Source organism: Bos indicus, chromosome 11, assembly GCF_029378745.1.
Source record: "Bos indicus isolate NIAB-ARS_2022 breed Sahiwal x Tharparkar chromosome 11, NIAB-ARS_B.indTharparkar_mat_pri_1.0, whole genome shotgun sequence".
Lineage (NCBI taxonomy): Eukaryota > Metazoa > Chordata > Mammalia > Artiodactyla > Bovidae > Bos > Bos indicus.
This window is the reverse complement of record NC_091770.1, coordinates 464,382-480,252: the sequence shown is the minus strand read 5'-3', so window position 1 is coordinate 480,252 and position 15,871 is coordinate 464,382. Positions and strand designations below refer to the sequence as shown.

At 38.3% G+C, this 15,871-nt stretch overlaps 1 protein-coding gene across 6 annotated transcripts in view; it reads right to left on the bottom strand.

Annotated features, from left to right (window-relative positions):
- The window catches only part of ANAPC1 (anaphase promoting complex subunit 1), a 108,726-nt gene that overhangs the window by 82,328 nt on the left and 10,527 nt on the right, over positions 1–15,871 (bottom strand). For 5 of the 6 annotated variants that reach the window (XR_011569176.1, XR_011569175.1, XM_019969606.2 and 2 more), the window contains 10 exons: positions 14,206–14,442; positions 13,121–13,282; positions 9,506–9,557; positions 9,184–9,284; positions 8,514–8,596; positions 7,365–7,438; positions 5,513–5,658; positions 4,655–4,875; positions 3,754–3,963; positions 994–1,089 (listed from right to left, as the gene is read on the bottom strand). Coding sequence is in view for 4 of the 6 variants with exons in the window: in XM_019969606.2 (XP_019825165.2) it covers positions 994–1,089; positions 3,754–3,963; positions 4,655–4,875; positions 5,513–5,658; positions 7,365–7,438; positions 8,514–8,596; positions 9,184–9,284; positions 9,506–9,557; positions 13,121–13,282; positions 14,206–14,418 (1,358 nt within the window). In the remaining 2 variants the exon portion in view is untranslated. The remainder of the gene's footprint in view (positions 1–993; positions 1,090–3,753; positions 3,964–4,654; positions 4,876–5,512; positions 5,659–7,364; positions 7,439–8,513; positions 8,597–9,183; positions 9,285–9,505; positions 9,558–13,120; positions 13,283–14,205; positions 14,443–15,871) is intronic. The other variant, XM_019969609.2, reaches the window with a different exon arrangement.

Sequence of the window (15,871 nt, the reverse complement as noted above, 5' to 3'; positions counted from 1 at the left end):
TCAAAGATCTAGAAAATGGCCGAATAACTTGCTCCCATCCCATCAGTTTGGTTTCGTTGTACTGACAACCTCAACTGGAATCATGGACCATGAGGAAGTAACGAAAACACACAGGAGGGAAAATCCTTGGATTCCTTCTCTAGGGATGTAATACATACAAATAAAATGCCTCAGAGGACAAAAAAAAAAAAAAGCTGAAAATGAATGTATCATTTGACCCACTCCTAGCTATCTACCTATGTACATGAATCACATATGTCCACACAAAGATTCTGGCTCCAGTGATCACAGTGCCGTAACTCACAACAGTCAAGAGTAGAAACAAACCAAATGTCCATCAACCAATGAACAAAATGTGGTACTACACAGTAATAGGAATAAAATGTTTATACATGCTACAACACGGGGGGTCCTAAAAAACATGCCAAGAGAAAGAAGGTTGCAGACACAAAAAACTATCTATTGTATGATTCTATTTATATAAAATATCCAGCAAAGGCAAATTTGCAGGGGCAGAAAGCCTATATTCTGGTGGTCTGAGGTCGGGAATGGGAACACAGACTGACGAAAGTCAAGCACAAAAGATCTTTCAAAAGTGATAGAGGAAGTTTTAAAACTGGATTGTGGTGATGTTGCACAATTGTAAATTTACTAAAAGTCATTTAATTATACACTTAAAACATGTTAACTTCATGGTATATAAATTATTTCAATAAAGTTATTATGTAAAAAAAAAAAAAAAAGAGAGAGACAGAAAAAAGAAAAGAAAGAACAGCCCTAGAGATAGAAGCACAGGTTCAACTCCTGGGTCAGGAAGATTCCCTGGAGAAGGAAACTGCAACCCACTTCAGTATTAACTGGAGAATTCCATGGACAGAGTATCCTGACGGGCAACAGTCCACAGAGTCATAAAGAGTCAGACACAACTGAGCGACTAAGCCCTAAACACAAATGTATTTACACTGATTAAATGAGAAACATAAACACACTTACCGTAACTGGAGCTCGGACTCTACTAAATAGCACAAGAACTTCTGCCCACATAGGTCAGATGTAATAAAGACTTTGGAGGCCTGTGAATTTTTCTTCCTGTAATAGATATATTAATAAAGAAAATGGTGGCACTGGCTTAAAAATCTACCTCAGATATTAATAAAAAGTCTTTGAAAATACAAGAAATACTAATTGGGCCAAGCAATAACTTTGAAGACACAAAAGCACTTCTAAGAACTGAACTTCATCATCTCTGAGATTCCTCTCAGCTCTGATTCTGAGTCCACTACATAGCTTTTTGGGGGAAAATTACAATAAACGTAATCATTACCTTTTTAATTCTACACTATGCTAGTTGCCTACAGCCAAAGTAATGCAAACTTGAATTCCTATCTCTTACAAGGTCTAAGGGGTCAGACTTTTTATAACATGACTTCTCCAATCTATCCTTACTCTCTAAGATTAGGTTCCACTTTACCTCTCTTTTTTTTAAACCATACCCCAAACTTCTCTATTCTCTGCAAAAGTTTCTTTGCAGAGCAGTGCAGAGGACTGGAACTGTAAAATAAGCATCTGCAATATATCCAACTTAGCAATAAGGTATTTAAGGAGAAATGACTTTTTTTTTCTTTTAGTGACAGTATTTTCTTTCCATTTACTTATTTTTTTAAATTTGGGGCCATACAATGCAGCACATAGGATCTCAGTTCCCTGATCAGGGATTGAACCTGTGACCCCAACCCCCACCCCACATTGGCAGCATGCAGTTAACCACTGGATCACCAGGGAAGTCCCAAAACAAATGATTTTTAAATACAGGGAATTTTTGTTATATACAAGGAACAAAAATGGAACCTACTTCAAGCCTGTACTCACATCTTCACTTTCCTCCAAGTGTCACTGACCTGCTGGCCTAAGAGCACGGGTGTGGCCTCCATCTCACGGGAGCCCCAGTGCGGCCTATTTGATAATCATCACCTTCTTTCTCCCCAGGGCCAGTCTCTGCTCCTGAGGGCCTGTCTGGTTCCTTGTTCCATCAATCACTTCCTCTTCCCCGTATTTTCAATGCTCTCCTGCTCTGGGTGTGTAATCTTTGCAGCCTACTCTCTCACTTTAAAATGAGTCTTTAAATACACAGATGTACTAAAACATCAGATTATATGAAGGACTTACTGGTCGCTTAGCTGACTGTAAAAATGGTAGTGTGGTTCGGTAAAAAAAGCGTCCTTACTTTCTAGAGAAACACACTGAGGAATTTAGGGGCAAAGAGGAAGATGAATTTTCTCTAACCTAGTTTAGGAAAAATGAAACCCTCCCTGGACCCTGAGGTGCCTCCAGCTAGTTTTGGACCCTCATTCCCACTCAAAGGACTCTGTGGACAGTCTGTGTATCCATGCTCACCCCTCCAGTCCCCACTGACTTTCTCCACCGCATCCCACTACACCCTACCCCACGCAAGGTGCTCTGGACAAAGTCACCGGGGAACTCACTGCCAGCAGGTACCGCCTCTGAGCCCACCCTCACTGCCACACTTCACCGGCATCTGACGACACTGACACCTTCATCTCAAGCCTCCTTTCTCATGTTCCATGATTGTCCTGCTGCTTCCCCTCCCCCAGACCTCCCTTGCTCTGTCTGTCTGCAGCAACCTTATCTCTTTTCACCAACCTCCTCCCCAAACGTTAAGTTCCCAGGACTTCAGTCCCTAGCCCTTTTTGATTCTACACAGCCTGGTTTTAACTATTCAGAGGTCACAGACTGGGAATCTAATGAATGTTAAATCCTCTCCTAAAGAAAAGGCCTAGACACCACCCGTACCTTTGATTACTATCTTTGATCCCAGAGGGTTACCAGAACCCCTGTTCATCCACAGGCCCTCCAGAACCCCAGGAACTCAACCTCTACACACTCTATAAACTCCAATCCACCTGCCTTGCCTCAGTCCCCACTGTTAAGTGACTGCTCCGCCCCCTGTCCTTATGACTCACACATAAAGCACCTCCTTACAACTTTCATGAGACAGAACAGCCCCAACGGCTTTCTCTCTCTACCTCCTCTTTCGCAGCCCTTTCCCCTTCTCCTACATAAACAAATTGACAGTATTTTTAATCCCTGGAACATACCACACATTCACACTTCCTAACTTTTCTCCTGATCCCCTCTAACGACTGTGCCTTCTCCACTTACCCACCCAGAAAATACCCAGCTGTCTTTTCAAAGTCCTGTCTGCAGATGTGCAGTGCCACCCCCCCCCAGATGTCTCTTTTTGAGGACAGGGACAGTGACCTGCTTGCTGATAAACCACAGCCACTAACACACACACTGGCACTGACTGAATGAAGGATTAAAGAGAACACAAAAGGAGGAAGGTCGTGTAGAATGGAGGTCTGAGTGGTGTTTCACAGAACAGCTGATACTCAACTAACAAAGACAAAACTTCAGAAAAATGCTATAAAACCCTAAGTTGCCTAAACTACACAAATTAACTGTTTTTCCCTAAAACAGCAAACACTTCAAATGGGAGAGATTACTACTACAAAGTTAAGGAAGAAACAGCAAATGACAAAAGAATATTTTTATGATCATCTTAATATCACTAATATTCTCTACTGAAACTTAGGTAGCCTTTAATATATATTTCTATGCATTTTTGTAAGTATTTGTAACTGCTTATAGCAAGAAGCTTTACACAGAATATCAAGTGTTTTCTAAAACTTTTAGCATCATTTTTCTCTCAATATAAAAATATATCCTCCAAACCTCAGGCGAGTAATCGTTTCTGTCCATAAGTGGTCGATACAAAGCTCAGGAACAATGGGCTCTGTTTCTGGTGCAAGAAAGGAGCCATTAGAATTACTACTTGGAGAATGAGAAAAACTGTGTCTCTTTGGAGACTGATTATGGCTTGAAAGGTTGAACCTTTGCACCCCTGAAAAAGAGTACACTCCTAAGGCAGGGGAATGAGCACGACTGCAAAACAAACAGAAAAGAGGGCACCATAATTAATAACACAGGCTGACACGACACACTTTCCAATAAAGCTTTCCAAACTCTATGTATTCATGCAAATATTCAAGGCAGAAACCCAGTCAGAAATACAATTAAAAAAAAAAAAAAACAGCTACTTAAATGGTTTAACATGCTTTATTATATTCTAAAGATTTAGAACTCCTGCTGGAATAATTCTTTTTTTAACTGAAAATCAGTTCATCTTCTGCCTCAGAAAAGGAATCGCTTATTCAAAAAAGTCTAAACTATGTTCTTAGGTACTCAGACATATACATATGAACAAAACCCAGATTATATAGATACTAATAAAAACAAAAGCTAAAGCAAACTAAGACAAAAGAAAATAGTACCAAAATATCTCAGGAATTAATATTCACCGAACTGCTGCCAAGCAGTGGTAACAATTTGGCACTCTTAACAACAAGAATTGGCAGCTTCTACACATGACTCGCTGGCAAGGCAACACAGTAGGCCTGGAATCTTGGTAAAAATAGCTCAATGGGCATACTGCTTTTTTTTCTAAAAGGTACTCAGAAGCTGTCAAGAGAAATTTTAAATCCTTCCAATCACAACAGAGAGTTTAAAAAGAAGGTATCTTTTTCTTGAGACATCTTGTTTAAAACCAGGAAACTCGTCCACACTGAAGTCCCACCTGAGAGCTGCCATGTTGGAAATGGAAGGTGAACGGGAGTGCAGGCTGGGCGAGGAGGTGGAGCGGCTCTGGCTGTGGATGGAGGAGTAGTTCTGGAAGGGGGAAGCCACGGGGGAGTCGCCCTTGGAGAGGCTTCTGAGGTGTGCTGTGAGCGAGCTGCTAGTAGCCACGTTCTGGGGGGTGCCCCCCTGTTCAGAGAACTTTAAAACAACATTCCCTTCCTTAAGTCAAAATGAAGGGGGATGGGGAGGTAATCATTAGATTAGAAGGGCAATTTCCTTTCAGGGTAGTTGCCAGTTATTAAAGATATAACATTTTTTTCCCTAAGATACTCAATTTATTTCACGAGTCTTCTAAAAGCATACAAACAAATATCATACATTAGCACACATATACGGAGTCTAGAAAGATGGTGTGCTGCCAGTGAGTCTATTTGCAGGGCAGCAGTGGAGAGGCAGGCATGGAACAGACTGAGGACACAGTGCGGGAAGCAGAGGGGGGACGAGTGGAAAGAGTAGCATGGAAGCATACACGCTACCACACGTAAAACAGAGAACCCGTGGGAGTTTGCTGTGTGACTCAGGGAGCTCAAACTGGGGCTCTCTGACAACCTAGCGGGGGTAGGCTGGGGTGGAAGGAGGGAGGCAGGTTCAAGGGGGAGGGGACATATGTATACCTATGGCTGATTCATATTGATGTATGGCAGAAACCAAGAGAATACTGTAAAGCAATTATCCACCAATTAAAAATAAACAAATTTTAAAAATAATTTTTAATGAGTAGCAAAAAAAAAAAAAATGCAAGTTTTCAGTATTAACTATCTTTTTCTGTTAAGAAGTGACTTGCCTTCACCCTTACCTCTGTTTTGACTCTCCGGAGAGCCCACACAGAGTGCAGACCTTGAACAGTGTCATAGGTCATGACAATGGAGGGATCGGTGTGGAGAAAGACAATTTTCATTGCATGATCTACAACATACTGTACCCGTGATGAACCAAAAAGACCTTAAAGATAAAACAGAAATGATCAAGTATAGGACAATGGGCTTCACAAGACTTGTTTATGAAGTGACTCTTGCAATTCCTAAAGACACAGAGAAATGAAGGTAATAAAGGCATGAAATCCATTAATATATTAATATGACATAATTAACTCTCCATTTTTAATACATTTACTTTGGGCATCAATTTCTTCAAATATATTAAAGATGAGAATGTTATGAGCTTTTATATCACACACATGTACTTAAATGTTAATGAATTTAAGCCATTAAACTCATCAACCACAGGTAAAAGGTCCATGATTCCTTTAATAACTGACTTATTCATAAATTTTAATCAACTATTCTGCCAAATTTGACTTCCTTAGTGGTTCTTTTCCTCTGTATGAAATCTGTCCTCGATGGTAACCATTCAAACAGTGCTGAACAATACACTGCTGTTATTGTTTTACTGGGAAGACACGCAAAAATAAGTTTTTTCCTAGTGAGTTCAGCTTTTCTATCTATAGTACCACAAACAAGTTCCTATTTCCTTATTTGACAGTTTCCAAAATGTTTTCCTCTCAACATATTTAAAAAATTTAAAAGAATTGGGTTATAAAATTAAGAAGTACATTATAAAGAAAGAAAAATCACTCATAATTCCACTCAAAATAATTATTACTAAAATTTTTAGGAGCATTCCTCCTAGTTTTGTTTTCCTGTACAGACATATTTTTTGTTTTTACAAAATTAGAATCATATTCCATTTAGTTTTGTACCTTACTTAACATGAATAAGCAATTCCTGAGATTATCAAATATTATTCAAAAATTTGAGCAATAATGGCTGCATACCATTCGACCATATGCTCTGACACGTGTGCTTAGGTTGTTTGTAGTTGTTAACAGTATAATATAGAATTATCAACAAACTTTTCTGTATAAGGCCAAAGAGTAAATAGTTTAGGCTTTGCAGACCACAAAGTGAATCAGTAGCGTAATTTATTTTGTTTTTTCCTACAACCTTTTAAAAAGGTTGAAACCACTCTTAGCTCATAAGGCTTAGGAAAATAAGCTGGATTTATCTGCAGTTTGCCAAGCCCTGATAGAGAAGATAAAAATCTCAGTGGTATTTCAGAATATGTACTAGGGACTATGTCCTTAAAACTGGTTAAAAAACATAATTTTTTTTTAGCCTTCAAGTATCATTATTCATAATAACCTATGTTTGCTCACATTTAAAATTTTAAAATAAGCATCTAGAAATACGTCTAGAAAATATTAAAAAAATTGAGTCCCAGAAAATTATATTATGAGCAGGGTAAGTGAAATATTAAAATTTACACCATAAAGGTCTAAGGCTCTCCATTTCTTTTTTCCAGAAAAAAGAAACAATTTTAGTTTATCTAAGTCCTGTTGATTTATTATTAATTACTGAGAAACAGAGTACAGAGTCATCTACAGCTAAGTTAGAAAATCTAAAAAAAAAAAAAAAAGAAAATCTATCACTATTCCTGGCTCTATTTTTACTAAAAGAAGAGTTGTTTAAAGTCAATACCAGGATATTCAATGAAGTAATTAATATGAATTATTTTCATAATTATTTTTTAATGCTTAAATTATTTTACCTTTATAAGACAAATCAAATTTTCATAACCTCCTTTATTTCCTCCCCACTCCCAAACTAAAATAAGAGTCTGCGTAAAAGAATTTATAAAAATACACTTACTTCCAGATTTGCAAACTAGTGGTGTAATTTCATCCAGTGGATGCAGCATGCTGAACAGAGTGGGTAAAGGTTCTCTAGCAAGGACAAATAAACAATCAATCACCAACTCCATTTGTGCACAAATTTTGAACATTCTCTGCAAATAAATGTCTTCTGCAGACTAGCAACTAGAAATCTACAGTCTCGAAGAGCAACCCTCTAAACTCTGACATACCGTTTTTCACAGCATCTTCGATTTTCTTTCTAGAAATATCTCTTATGCAGAGTAAGTCTACACACACACACACACACACACACACACACACACACAGCACAGAATCAGTGTAGCCCAGGGAGGACCCGCAAGCAGCCGTCACCACCTTACAGACCAACCGAGAGAGGGGTGTAAGGCAGTCATTTTTAAAAAACACTTTTCTTAGTGGCACTGTGTCTGACAGCTAGGAAAGAAATTTAGTCCCCTAGACCTATTTACAAAGGCATGTACTTTAAAAAGGAAGAAGAATAAATGCTTCAAGTAAATTAAATGGCTGCTTTTTAAGGAGTGACTGAAAAAAAAGGAAAAGAACAGACCTTCTATCTGAACACAGAAAGAGATCACAATCTGTAAGCAACCTTCTCCAAACTTAGTATCTACTCCTTGCAACACACTGACAGGTAACTGGATGTTCCTGCCCTTCGGAGAGCTGAGAGCTGATTAGGGAGACAAACTAAACACATTACCACTTACTACACACCTAAGACTAGGAAGCTCTATGTCAAAGATTGTACACATTAGCTCATTAAAACTGCATAAAACCTAGCAAGTAAAGAGAGTATTCTTCCTTTAACAGGTAAGGAAACTAATGCCAAAGCTAATGATTTGCCCAAAGTAACATAATGGAAAAAAATGGCAGAGCTAAGAACTGAGTCTTACTATCTTTAAGCCAAGAGTTCGCTCAGTTTTACTACCTGGGGGACAAAAGCTGAGATAATTAAGTGCCAAGAGAGAAGTACCAATAGAACTCACAAGTGTACAATGATGAGGTGAGAGAAAAGGCATCTATCTGCACTGACAGCATGGTAATTTTCATCATCCCAAACTTTTGGGCAAGCACTTTTACCTAAGAACCAACAGAAAAAGCCCAAGGAATCATATTCTGACCTGCATACCTGGGTGGGCCTGGAGGAACCTCACATGAAGAGCTGCTTCGTTCGAACAGCAATCCATACTTGGTGGGCCAAACATTTGCAACCTATTTGGTAAAAGGGTAAGGAAAAACAGAAGTAAAAGAAATGACTCTTTATAACATGTTTTTATGAAACAATATAGAACATTAGATTTTTCTTCCAATATAATAAGAGCTTTGCAGACTAACAATCTATAATTCTAACAAGGAAATCTAAGAGAAAATCAAATATACGGAAGAGAAGTTTTATCTAATATTCCCACCAGTGCTAATATCAGTACCAAACTGACAATGTGATTAAAGGGTAATGACTGCATTAGGGCATGAAAAAAGATGATGAGAAACAGGAAAAACACTAATATTGCTCAAATGGTTGAGTATAACCAAAGTGATTTCTTACAAATGTACTTAAAATGAAAAAAAAAAAAAAAAAAATCCCAGAAAAGATTTCACAATTCACTTCACTAGATAATTTACCTTTTAGGCAAAGGATGGAAATGGCAAGCAATTACAGCTGCTAAAATTTAGCTATTTTATTTCAGTAAAAATAACATTTGTGATTATACAATGTGAGAGCAGCAGTACTTCTGAAATCAATTAATTCAAGAATAAGCTCCAATAAAACACAAAAAGATTGAAACACTCAGACTTACCTGAAAAGGTAAAGAAGCTATGTAATCCTTTCCTTCTATGCTATGCATGTTGATACATGAGCTTTGCAATATACATATGCATCTTTCCACTTCATCACTACCTGAAAAGGGAGTACAAGATACATGCTTTTTTTTTTTTTTTTTTAAAAAAAGGTTCCCAAATACAAGTTACAATTTCCAATAGCACAAATTCTTTAATGAACAACATAAAAATGCTCAAGGTAAGCCACTATTATTAGTGGCTACCTATTTTGACTGGAAAAAAAAATGAGATAAACATTTGGAATCATAAGATCAAATAAAATTTCAAAAAGAAACTTACTGTAGTCCTTATCAGACTTATCCTGTGATATAATGAAGTCACACCACAATGCCTAAAATCAAAACAAAATGCTTACTTAAGAAAATGGTATCTAAAAATAACCTATTAATTAATAATATCTAAATAATAGTGTCATGTACATAACTGTCCCACCTTATCAGCTCAACACATACATATGGGAATAAGGAAAAATAAGATAAAATTAGACTAATGATAACTATTTTCAGATAAACTATGTCTGCTAATAAGGTTTATGAAGAGAAAAGGGAAGACAAAAATCCACAAGATAGAAGCTTTGAAGCAGAAGTGAATTCAAATAGAAATTCAACCTATATTAAACCCTATATCCTATACAAAGCTAAAGATTATTGTAAAAGCTGAAAACTGCCAAGCTATTTCATAATCTCCAGACTTACCTAATGATCTTATCACTCTTTGACACACCTAGAAATCCCTCATTAAACGCTCATTTTAAAAATGTGTGTGTGTGTGTGTGTATGTACATACCAGGAAAACTTTTAAAAACCATTAAACTTTAACTGGCATGCTTGACAATCACATCGAAATTATCTAAAGAACGCTAGACTGGAACAAACACAAGCTGAAATCAAGATTGCCGGGAGAAATATCAATAACCTCAGATATGCAGATGACACCATCCTTATGGCAGAAAGTGAAGAACTAAAAAGCCTCTTGATGAAAGTGAAAGAGAGTGAAAAAGTTGGCGTAAAGCTCAACATTCAGAAAACTAAGATCATGGCATCTGGTCTCATCACTTCATGGGAAATAGATGGGGAAACAGTGGAAACAGTGTGAGACTTTATTTTTTGGGGCTCCAAAATCACTGCAGATGGTGACTGCAGCCATGAAATTAAAAGATGCTTACTCCTTTGAAGGAAAGTTATGACCAACCTAGATAGCATATTGAAAAGCAGAGACATTACTTTGCCAACAAAGGTCCGTCTAGTCAAGGCTATGGTTTTTCCAGTGGTCATGTATGGATGTGACAGTTGGACTGTGAAGAAGGCTGAGCGCCGAAGAATTGATGCTTTTGAACTGTGGTGTTGGAGAAGACTCTTGAGAGTCCCATGGACTGCAAGGAGATCCAACCAGTCCATCCTAAAGGAGATCAGTCCTGGATGTTCACTGGAAGGACTGATGCTGAAGCTGAAACTCCAGTACTTTGGTCACCTGATGTGAAGAACTGACTCATTGGAAAAGACCCTGATGCTGGGAGGGATCAGGGGCAGGAGGAAAAGGGGGCGACAGAGGATGAGATGGCTGGATGGCATCACCGACTCGATGGACGTGAGTCTGAGTGAACTCTGGGAGTTGGTGATGGACACGGAGGCCTGGCGTGCTGCGGTTCATGGGGTCGCAAAGAGTCGGACACAACTGAGCAACTGAACTGAAAGGCATTTTCATGTGCCTTTTTAATTGTGGTAAAACATACATAAAATTTATCTTTTTAACCATTTTTCAGTGGCATTAAATACGTTTACAATGTTACATGGGGGGAAATAATCATCAAAAAGATCACTGGCTTCAACACTCCTACACAGAAATGCTTTCACACACTGTCTGAAATTGGGGAATAATTCACTTTACCCTTCCTACTAAATTGTTATAAGAGTACAACACTCATCATAAAATAGTTAACAGGGAAAAAAAGCAGTCGAGATATGATTTCAGTGTTTACAAATAAAGAACTTCACATGAATAAGAAGCCTCTAAAACCTTCTGTCAATAGGCGAACAATTAATTCAACTACCAAAAATGCTTTCATTTTCCCCCCAACTTGATATCCTAAAATCTTTCCGTAAGAAAAGCTGAAATGGTACAGTGACCATCTGTCTCACCTAAATCTGACGGTTGTTACTAACCTTTTGTGTATCTGTTTATGTGTGCATTCCTATACATAAGGATGTGGGGAGTGGGGAGGTGTGTTTGAAAATTGCACACAGCATCACTTCACCCCGAAACCCGTCATCTTGTATTTCCACCTCATCATCTATTTCCTAAAACTGAAGACGTACTCCTATTAAACCTATAGGTTTAACCTATAAACTGTCATACCACTTGAGGAAAAAAATGTAATTTTCTACTAGCACCTGATATCCAGTCCATTTTCAACTATTTCAGATTTTCTCAAGAATGTCTCCCTTTTTTAAAAATATAAATGTATTTATTTTAATTGGAGGCTAACTACTTTTCAGTACTGTAGTGGGTTTGCCACACACTGACATGGGTTCACATCGGGTATGCCTGTGTCCCCATCCTGAACCCCTCTACCTCCCTGCCTGACCCATCCCTCAGGGTCGTCCTCGTGCTCCGGCCCCAGCTGGTTCTCAAACCAAGATTCAAAGTTCATTTAACGACATTCAAAAAATACTGTATTTGCTGATGTCCTTTTAGTCTCTTCTAACCTAGAACAGCCCCATCTTTCTTTCCTGCTCCTTGACTAACTTTTTAAAGAGGCCAGAATGTAGACTGTTCCACATTCTGAATTCATACAATTGTTTTCTTGTAGTGTTTTTTTCCTTCTATTTTTAATTATGGAAAATTTCAAATACAAAGTAAACAGAATAACATAATGAATACTCATTAGCCAGTAATTATCAACCTCTGGCCATTCTTGTTTCATCTATACCTCCAACCCACTCATCTCACGATACTTTAAAAACGTACCCTCTGGTCCCTATACTTTCTATAACTGAAGGTTGAACTAGATGCTCACGTTATATAATCTGGGGAAGAAACTGAGAGGATGACAACATATACTGCATCGTAGCTAGAGTCTAGTGTGCCTTTGTCCCACTACTAATGATGGCAAAGAATCACCTGGTGGAAATGGAGACCAACAGATGTCTCTAAAATAGAGATACATCTGTTGCTTTATATTAGCAAGTAATCCACAGAGTAATACCCTGGTGCACGGTAATGTCTTTTCACCCAGAAGTGTTACCAGTCATTAACAATCCTTTTCTGAATCAATTATTACAACTGGAGGTGACAGAATGATGATTTTTTAACTCTACCCTTCTATTTTTACTAGTTGGCACTCTTCCACAAATAAGGGAGATAAACTGCATGTCTTCCTAAACAGGAAGGGCAAATACTTAATTCCTTCTCTTTAATTACCAATTATCACAACAGATGTAGGTGTCATATCCAACTGCAACGAGACCAAGTAGGTTTTTCTCTCTCTGATTGTCACTAGGAAGTAGGTATTATTGAATACCTGCAATCAATTATAATCATCGTGTGTTAAAGTATTCTTTGTACCCTCAATGTCTTAGAAATTTTTAGAGAATAATGAATCTTATCACTCAAGAACAGTGTTTAAAGACTCATTAAACTGACAAGTTCAGTCGCTCAGTCGTGTCTGACTCTTTGCAACCCCATGGACTGCAGCATACAAAAAAGGACAGTGGGAAAAACTGACTGACAAAGAACAGTGGGAAAAAGGTGACGCTATAGGAAACAAACGGACTTTTAACACGTACACCCGGCTGCTGGGATCACTGTGCTGTTTTTATTATTTCTGTTAAATTTTAGGACAAACATTGATTTTAAGTGTTAAATAATCAAATGCTAAAATTCAAATCAACTCACCTGTTGAACAGGACTGTCAACTGTAAATGCTTTATAAACAGCCAATGCCTGGCTTTTACTTCCTTTGCTCCAGATAACCATGTTTCCAGCCATGTAGAGTTCCTCATCGTAATCCACTTCTTCTCCAATTTCACTGACACCTTTTCTTAACTGCCAGCTCTCCTTAAAAGTTAATACATACAAGACATGTTTAAGCACTTTTTCAATAGTATGGAGCAAGATTTACTAATTAAATCAAATAATTACCCAGATACAAGTCTCCTACTCTCTCTTTGCGTGTGGAGTAAGACACAATCCAAGCCCAACTTTCAGAAACTCGGTGCCACTGATTAACAAAGTGGGGTGTCTGGGTATGTGCATCATATATCTTATAGGATGTTTCATGTTATACTATCGTATTATTTGTCCAAAACATAAACATGTCTGCAGATCCCAAAATGAAACCAACATGCCTGGGGAAACTAAAAAGGTATATTAAGTATAGGGAGAAGTGATGGAGAGGGGCAGTGAGGTGCACGTGGGAATCACTGGGGGAGTTTATCCACAGGGCAGATTTCCCTGCTTCACAGCTACATTCAACTTCTGTCCCTGGGCATTACAATTAAATGGGAGAAAGAAAGGTTTAGATTTCTAACTACACAGACTTTCCTCTCCCTGAGATTGTGGTATCCTAAGTGGAATAAGGTGGGAAGACTGATTTTCTGACACGCTAACGTCTCATCCCTCTATTTAAGAACTAGGGGAAACGTAAGTATTTTTCTGCAGCAGGGACCATTTCTAACTCTACTATCTAATCAAACAACATGATATCTGGTCCCCACATACTAAGTGACGAGAAAGAGGTTTAGAATGGACCATAACCATAATACTTACTATAAAACCATGAGTTACATGTCTAAATAAATGGTTATGACACCATAATACAATGAAGTCATTATTTTAGTCTTGACTGAAATTACCAAATCTTAACCACTACCCTAGAAATACCATTATACTCCTTTCTCAGTGGCAGGTAGTCTTAAATTACAAGTAGATCACAACATTCTACATTTCAAAAATATTATGGGAAAGAAACTTAACGGAACCTTCTGTTTCTCATGGATGGTAACCTCCTGAAGGGATCCCACTAGGCCAGCAGCACCATCAGAAGACCATAACTCGGAGGCTGGCTGAAGCTGGCGAAGCTGGAGGTTCAAAGCATTAGGGTGGTGCTTGCAGTGGTCTCGACCAAAAGGAACAAATTCCTGCAAATCCCCGGCTGCAATCATTGTTGCCCTTTCTTCATAGAAGTTCGACATGGGTTCCAAATATCAACATTATTTCTGTATGAATTCAAACACATTGTAGTCAGTTTCTGGAGTCAAAACCAGAATAAAATGTCATAAAAGTTTACAGAAGAGTCATTAATTCTTAGATGAGTGTCAAATAATCCAATCATATTGTAAGTGTACAAGTAATTAATAACATCGAAGGTCGTTCCAGACCTGCCTCTCAGATGACTAGTCATCGGCACATTTTAGCTGGGCCCACAGAAGGTTAGCACTGAAGGCCAGCACCAGGCTGAAATGAGCACTATGTCCCACAACACCTTTCCCGTGTCTCACACTACACACTAGCTTTTCCACATTTCACACATGAAGCATTCAGACAAGGTGCGCTTTATAGCCCCATGACTGCCCGGCTTCTTAACATTAAAGGTCATTTCTGTTCATTTCCGCTGAAACCTAATTTGAAAAACACATTTCAAGGATCACTGGCATGTTGGAATGAAACAAACCAAAAAACCCAAAACCTCATATTACCTCTAATTCATCGTAAATTGAACTACTCCTTTCAGCTGACCAAGCCACAAGTGAAAGTCAAAGTCACTCAGTCGGGTTCAACTCTCTGTGACCCCATGGACTGTAAAATCCATGGAATTCTCCAAGCCAAAATACTGGAGTAGGTAGCCATTCCCTTCTCCAGGAGATCTTCCCAACCCAGGGACTGAACCCAGATCTCTTGTACTGCAGGTGGATTCTTTACAGTCTGAGCCACCAGGGAAGCCTGATCAATCCACAAAAGACCTAATAAACTGTCAAATGTGACCAAGTTATGACACCCCAGTCGACCAGAACATACAACTACAATCCCAATTTGAGGGCCAAACACAGGAAACCAAGGCATGAAGAACTCTGGCCATGGGATAGCCATACTTGTAGCAAATTTACGAGTCCTAGCTTTTAATACAATTTATTTACAGTACAGCTCATCACCATAAAGATGTGGACGAGCTGTGGGTGGAAACATGCTTCTTTACTTCCAAAACATTTCTACATACAGTAATGGACAGCCAGTAAAATTCACTGTATGATATAGTAGATAAGGTAGATGCTAGTTTTCTCTCCAAGACAATACCTGTCCTAAAAATGGATTTTGTGGCATGTCGAAGCTGAAATCCTCAAACACATATATCAAAACCAACATTTAACCATAGTACCATAAACAGTGTTTGGAACAGCACTCACAATTAAAAGTTTAACTATATTTGACATATCTCTCATCCCATCTGACGTCTTTTTGGCATCAATAGGGTTTTTTTTTTCCTGCACCATCAAAAGCCCCTGTAATTCCTATGCAGCTCTTCCAGGGTCAAAGTTATTTTGCTATGAGTTAAATGCAATTCCTGACACAACTGTATGTCATAATCAAAACACTTATTTTTCTCCGCTAAAATTCAGAACTGAGAACACTTGAACTTGGGATATAACT